Source organism: the organism of the source record quoted next, unplaced genomic scaffold (genome assembly GCF_019419815.1).
Source record: "Pyrus x bretschneideri cultivar Hongxiangsu unplaced genomic scaffold, Pyrus_bretschneideri_v1 Contig1, whole genome shotgun sequence".
In the NCBI taxonomy this organism is placed as follows: Eukaryota; Viridiplantae; Streptophyta; class Magnoliopsida; order Rosales; family Rosaceae; genus Pyrus; species Pyrus x bretschneideri.
Genome location: NW_025999390.1, coordinates 14,002,993 through 14,010,542, shown reverse-complemented (window position 1 = coordinate 14,010,542; position 7,550 = coordinate 14,002,993). Strand labels below are relative to the sequence as shown.

Sequence of the window (7,550 nt, the reverse complement as noted above, 5' to 3'; positions counted from 1 at the left end):
CTCTATGTGGTTACGTTTGTATAAAAAATCGAGTCTGAGACTGACTGCTCAACAATAGTGATGACCACTTACAATATGTCCAATTGTTATGTATAAAATAAGAGAAGCCATTGATGGCCAATTGTTATGCATAAAAATAGTGAAAGAACCACCGGCCGGATATGCCCTGTGCATAACTATTCATCAATAATACATAAATAAAGAGAATATAAAACTGTCTGAAAATTATATAGAACAATATTTCCTTTTGAATAGGTGATTATGTAGACCAAATCCTTGCCCTAGTTTGTGGCCATAAAGCATCACTAACCCTACACATGCCATGAAGCATCACTAACCCTACACATACACACACACACACACATACATATATATAGTATTCTCATATTTTATTTTATAGTCAATTATTAGGATAATACGCATTTTAACCATTTATGTATACATGTTCATATTATGAGCATTGCTTGGAGTAACCGTATAACACATTTTTTTGGATCACGTGATGTTACAAAATGATGCATACAATTAGTACACATCACTCAACTTACTACATATGTTCTTCCTAGCATTAATCCGAAATTAGTTCTTCATGGTTCTCATTTCAATCACATAGCTAGTTGATGGTCGTAATGATACCATAAGGGCAAAATATATTACTCATACAAAATAACTCGATTGGTTTACGTAAAATACATGAAGAATTGAGTTTAATAAGTTTACTATATATGCAAGCATGAGTATGATACAATGTATATGTAACAAAAGAATATAAAATACAAGTCTAAATTTACGACAACAACATTAGAGTTAAAATGTGAAACTCAAGAGTGTAGTTGGTGGAAAAAGATAAATTTTAGGGTTTTTGTCTTGGAGAAATATAAATATTTATCTATACAACATGTGCGTATGTACAATAATCATGTACAATTAGCCTAAACATTCCAATTAACGTAATCATTGTTTCTTCTTAAATTGTAGATGGTAAGCTCCTCCTATAAAATCATTACAAAATCATCAAATCTCAATAACACACTTTATATGTACGCAAAAAAATTGACGAGAAAAATATAGTACTGGGAAGTAATATATAGTACGTACCTTCTCCGTTCCCTTCAAAGATCGTATAATTGTTATAAGTAAGTGGAAATCTATTGTTGTTGTGGGACAAATTTGCTTCTTGAGCAAAAACTCAACTATTCTTTAGAGAGAGAAAGAGAGTTAGAGAGAGAGGTAGCACGACTTGCGTTGAAATCGTGGGGGACGATTTGGTTGAGAGGTGCATGTCTTGTTTCTCTCTGTCTCTGTCTCTCTCTCTTGAACTAGAAAAATCCTCAGCATTTCAAACACAAAACCTCAAGAATTATAATAATTAAACAATGATGCCAACCGCGTCGTTTAGCTCGAAGCGGTCGACTAACAGCCACGGGTTTGAGTTACCGGGAAACTCCTCGCCGTCGTCGGTCGGCGGTGCAATGCTGCCGAAGTTTCTCAACGACCTCAACCAGGACTTGGTCGAAGTCACATTGGAGCTCGACGATGACGACGACGGCTCAATTGTCGTGTGCAGCGTCGCTCCCGCAAACGATGACTTGACGTCGTCGGAGGCCGCGGCGGCGAACGGGATTCTACGGAGGAGTCTTTCGGCGACGTCGAGGAGTATTCGGCGGACGTTCGGGTGGTTGAAATCGGCGTCTTCGAGGACGACGGCGTCGAACTCGGAGTCCGTGGCGGAGTTCACTCTGTCGGCTCGCGAGGCGAGGAGGATGAAGGCCAAGCTTCAACGGACGAGATCGAGCGCGCAGAGAGCTCTCAATGGGTTGAGATTCATCAGCAAGACGAATGCCGGAGGAAGTGACGCGGCGGAGCAGTGGCTGCAAGTGGAGGCGAGGTTCGAGTCGCTCGCCAAGGACGGCTTGCTCGCCAGTGCAGACTTCGGTGAATGTATAGGTATATTAGGAGTTTAATTAATTGATCTTAACTAAGTTTAATAAGTTAACATTGATTGACACTAATTTAATTTGTCTGTTTGGTTCCCGGGAAAATTGCGAGGGAAAAAGATTAATGATATTTTGTATAAATGAAGGGATGGGGGACTCGGAGGAGTTTGCGGTGGGGATATTTGATGCATTGGCGAGAAGGCGGCGGCAGAAGATAAGCAAAATTACGAAAGAGGAGCTTCGCGACTTTTGGTTGCAGATTTCCGACAACAGCTTCGACGCGCGCCTTCAAATCTTCTTTGACATGTGGGTTTCTCACTCTCATTTCTCTATTTTCTCAGCCGTTGATTAGGTTTCTCTGATTTTGCTTAGAACAATTCCACCGTCCAAACGGACAGAGTTCTAATTCTAAACTAGTGTCATACATCTTAAGGTGACTGAAACTTGAATACAAGGGGACATGCACCATGGCTAACTGACCTAACTTATGTTTGCTTTTTTCTTTTCTTTTGATATTTTTAACTTTTATATTAGCGTGTTAGTGAAGGGTGCTAAAGTCATGACATGCAGATGCTTGTCATTCCATGTATACATGAATTTCACATAATTTTATGGTAAAAAATTGTTAAGAGCTTACACGCAATTGATCGTAAAAAAATTCATTATAATTGTATCAGTCAAGATTAACTCAACAAATCAAGTGATTGATTCTCAAAAGGGGTTCAAAAGTCACCCCCTTTTAGAAAGTTATTAATCTAATCGTCTTGGAGTGTTTGATTGTATCGTGTTTTGGCATTTTGCGTTTTGCAGTTGTGCATTGTGTTGGTGTGAGTTTTGTGTTTAGTTGACCAAAAAGAGAGAACTTTACCCACAGAGGTTAAACTATGTTGTGTCTTTGTGTGTTCTATCTACTTCAACCTTTCCCATCTCAGTGCCTCTAAAATAAAAGTTAGGTAATTAAATGCTTTTTAAATGCGTGTAGCTTTTGCCTTCTGTTATTTGTGGAAATGTATTTTTTTGGTAAAAAAAAGAATAGAAAAATGGCTCATGGTTTTTGGTTGGATAGAAAAACAAGGAAGTTAGAGATCTGATCACTTTCTTTGGGTGTTTGTTTGGTCAAAAGTTGTTTTCTTATTAAATTTTCCGATTTAATTTTCAGGGCGGATAGCAATGACGATGGAAGAATCACAAGGGAAGGAGTTCGAGAGGTAAAAATTGTTCACTGCGGTAAAAGTAAAAAAAAAATCCCATCAGTTTCTTATGGAGTTTCGTTTTGTTTTGTTCAATTACAGCTTATAATGCTCAGTGCTTCTGCAAACAAGCTATCTAAGCTGAAAGAACAAGCTGAAGATTATGCTTCATTAATAATGGAAGAACTTGATCCCGAAAACTTCGGTTACATTGAGGTCAAATTAATACAACCTTTGAATAAAAGCCGTGACTGTCACACCGTCACGTGATGTTATTAATTCACTCATATTATAAACGTTGCAGTTTGACAATCACATTTAACAGTTCCTCGTCTTCATGGGATTCTAAATCAGACAATTAATAATCTTTTACCATTTACTCAGTTATGGCAATTGGAAGCATTGCTTCTACAAAGAGATGTGTACATAAACTACAGCAGACCATTGAGCACAGCAAGTGTATCTCGGAGTCAGAACCTCAGTTCCTTGAAGCCCAAGAATGTGGTCCGGAGACTGAGCCGTTCACTTCAGTGTCTCATACTCGAGAACTGGCAGCGCGGTTGGATTCTACTGCTGTGGGTTGTTGCAATGGCTTCCCTTTTTGGCTGGAAATTCTACCAATACAGAAAAAATAGGGCTGCATTTCAGGTCATGCACTATTGCTTGCCAGTGGCCAAAGGGGCTGCAGAGACTCTCAAGCTTAACATGGCTCTCGTACTCCTACCGGTCTGTCGAAACACGCTGACATGGCTTCGATCTACAAGAGCTAGGTGCTTCATCCCTTTTGATGACAACATTAATTTCCACAAGGTATAAGCACTAATCTTCAGTACCTCGGGGATACTAAATAGACAATAAGTCGTATTAAACTACAATTTAGTGCCATTTTTTTTTATCTATTTGTAGCCGGTTCTATGTGTTTTTTCTCCTGAGACACAACAATTTGACATTTTGTTTGCATTGATCTTATTTTACCACAGATAATTGCATTTGCTATAGCAATTGGAATAATCATTCACGCCGGGAACCATCTGGCATGCGACTTTCCTCGCATAGTAAACTCATCGCCAGAAAAATTTGCACCGCTATCCTCAGATTTCCACAACAAAAAGCCCTCCTATGAATTCCTACTCACCGGAACTGAAGGCACGACTGGAATTTTGATGGTGATTTTAATAGCCATCTCATTCACTCTAGCAGCACGTAGATTTCGGAGGAACATTGGTGAGGCTTCCTGCTCCGTTCAACAAGTTGACTGGGTTTAATGCGTTCTGGTATTCTCATCATCTGCTAGGTCTTGTCTACATATTGCTAATCATACATGGAAGCTGCTTGTATTTAGCCCACAAGTGGTACGAAAAAACGGTAAGAAACTTGAACAATAACACAGTAAAATTACAAAGCAAATTTCATTTACTTATTAATTGATTGCATCAAGTAATAAATGTTTTCCTACTTAGCAGACATGGATGTACATCTTTGTTCCATTGTTGCTCTATGTGGCAGAGCGCAGTCTGCGAACTTGTAGATCGAAGCATTATTCTGTTAAGATGTTCAAGGTAAGAAAAATTTACTCAAATCTGTTCATATTTTTTTTGTTGACTGTTCATATACTTTTGCGATCGTTGATTTCTGACTGTGTTAACAGGTTTCGGTCCTACCCGGAAACGTGATTAGCTTAATCATGTCCAAACCACCTGGATTTAAGTACAAAAGTGGGCAGTACATATTTCTACAATGCCCTACAATCTCCCCATTTGAATGGTGAGTCTGATTCTTATACAACTTCGTCTATCATGAAACGTAAATTAGAAAAGCAACCCGACAACTATAAATACTAAACCTCTCGATCCCTTATTATTTACAGGCATCCATTTTCCATTACCTCAGCGCCAGGAGATGAGTACCTCAGCGTTCACATCCGAACAGTAGGAGACTGGACTCGAGAATTGAAGCGAGCCATAGCGGAGGAAGATGATTCATCCCCTGCAGTACATTCGGCAAGATTTGTTCAGATTCGAAATCTGGATCGGAGAGGGTATGAACACACCTAATCAATATTTCACCTTCCGAGATTTAGGTTCAGTATATGCATGGGATTATTAACGTTACATGCAACATCAATGCAGCCAACCCAGATTGTTTATCGACGGTCCATATGGGGCGCCAGCGCAGGACTACCAGAGCTACGATGTCTTGCTCCTCGTGGGGCTTGGGATTGGAGCTACCCCTTTCATAAGCATTCTTCGAGATCTCCTCAACAGCACAAGAACAGCACAAGAACAAATGGTACAGTTCATAATATCCGACTCTTTGAGTACAAACTTTTCAGTGTTTCGATAGATTTTTCCGTTCTGACGATTAAGTTAAAATGCATTGATCATGAACTAGGATTCAAATACAGAAACTAGTAGATCAGACGACAGCCAAAATAGTTTTACGTCTTCAAGTTTGACGCCCGGTGACAAGAAGAAATCACAGAGGACTATGAATGCTCACTTCTATTGGGTTACCAGAGAGCTTGGCTCCTTTGAGTGGTTTAAAGGAGTCATGGATGAGGTTGCAGAAATGGATCACAAAGTAATGAATTAACTTCTGTACCACCTTACGTCATAATTTTCTTTGACCTTGATGATGTGCTACTGCTAAGTTACTAGTTTGTTAACCTTCTTTTTTGTTACAGGGTCAGATTGAACTACACAACTATCTTACGAGTGTCTACGAAGAAGGTGACGCTAGGTCGACCCTAATCACCATGGTCCAAGCTCTAAACCACGCCAAACATGGCGTCGACATCCTGTCTGGCACCCGAGTATGATCCTCATCGCCGTTTCAGTTGACACGTACGGTAGATTGTGTTCTTAAGAAGTGACTGACCTTTCAAACATTGAATTATGCATTGCAGGTAAGAACTCACTTCGCAAGACCGGATTGGAAAGAAGTGTTTACCAAGATAGCTTCCAAGCATCCGTATTCAACAGTAGGTAAAGATATTCTACCACAACCGAATTTTTATGTTAAAAACATAAACCCTAATCATGCATCTAGTAGAGCAACGAAACAAAGAACCGAGAGATTAAACGACTCAGCTCATTTGCAGGGGTATTCTACTGTGGGATGCCGATGTTGGCAAAGGAGCTGAAGGTGCTATCACATGAACTCAGTCACAAGACATCGACACGGTTTGAATTCCACAAGGAGTATTTCTAAAACTAGAAGACCACCATCGTCAAAGTACCAAGTAGCAATATTTTTCTAATCATACGGAGTATCCGTAGAGAAAGATAAATATAAATGTATAAGGATAGTAGCTTGGAAAGATGTAAATGTAACTGTTTTTCATACATATCCAATATAATACAAAGTTTCAGTAAAACATGGGAAGAAAGATGAATTGCAGATTTATGTCCTGGTCGTAGACAATGACGAAAATAAGAATCTACAATGACGAAACAAAATTCAAGCGAATATGCACCCAACGTATTGAAATTTCGATGGAAAAACAAGAAAATGACAAGAACCTAGCCTGGAGAGTATGAACAAGTATTCATGGCAGACAACACAAGCAAAAGAGATACCTTTCTGACTTGATATTCAGAATTCATCCGACTTATATCACATTGATCACGCAAGCGAGGCTAAATCAGCAGATGCAACAATTCCAAAGCACGGGAACAGAGGCACTGCGGATAGTTAGCTTGTAAAAATTATCATTAACATAATAAAAAACGAAGGGTAACAATATATGTTGATCAGGTACAGAATCGTCGGAAGCAGTGTTAGTATAATCGCGGAAAGCTAATCAAATTGCACCCTCTAGAGAAGACACCTATTGTTGGAGAATCATCTTCTTTGGAGAACAACACATTAAATGGATCAGTATAATGCGATCCAGTTGCAATCAATCATCTCTGATCTTCTTAAGAAGTTTGGAAGCCCAACTTCGGACGCGTCGCTTCAGCGAATAACCAACAACAATTCCAGCAACAAAGCAAAGTGTACAAAGCTTTGAGCATGTCCACAGTGAAACCACCTGCCTGCAAGTAGACATAAGAACAAACTCATGCCTGAGTAATGCATCAACCTCAACTCTTTAAAAAATACGCAAAAATAGATTACGGAAAATCATTGAAAGCTAAACCCCACAAAACCCAAGCCTCTAGAACCCTAAACCAAACGCTACCCAATTTACAGAGTACCATTAAAATATCTGAAAGTTTTAGAGGTACCTGGCGGGTCTGTTGAGCAAAATACGAGACTGATCGGAGGAAGACAGAGCGGCGGCGAGACCTTCAGTCCCACGGTGAGGGTCGAAGGAAGCCGAAGCGGAGCCCAATTTTGGGGGGTCTTTTGGGATTTTTCCAATCAATTTCTGCAGACCCTCCATAATTCGAATGCTTCGAGAGAAAACGCAGAGAACCCA

General features: G+C 39.6%; 1 protein-coding gene across 1 annotated transcript; it reads left to right on the top strand.

The window, feature by feature from the left end:
* Positions 1-1,118: 1,118 nt before the first annotated feature.
* Positions 1,119-6,473, top strand: LOC103950235 (respiratory burst oxidase homolog protein E-like). Its single transcript, XM_048587677.1, is given in 15 exon segments — positions 1,119-1,947; positions 2,084-2,243; positions 3,097-3,145; positions 3,230-3,343; positions 3,512-3,937; positions 4,108-4,347; positions 4,349-4,492; positions 4,591-4,686; positions 4,776-4,891; positions 4,995-5,165; positions 5,257-5,416; positions 5,519-5,707; positions 5,811-5,939; positions 6,033-6,111; positions 6,228-6,473. Coding segments are annotated over 15 exon segments (2,754 nt in total). The 5' UTR covers positions 1,119-1,376; the 3' UTR covers positions 6,338-6,473.
* The last annotated feature ends 1,077 nt before the right edge of the window (positions 6,474-7,550 follow it).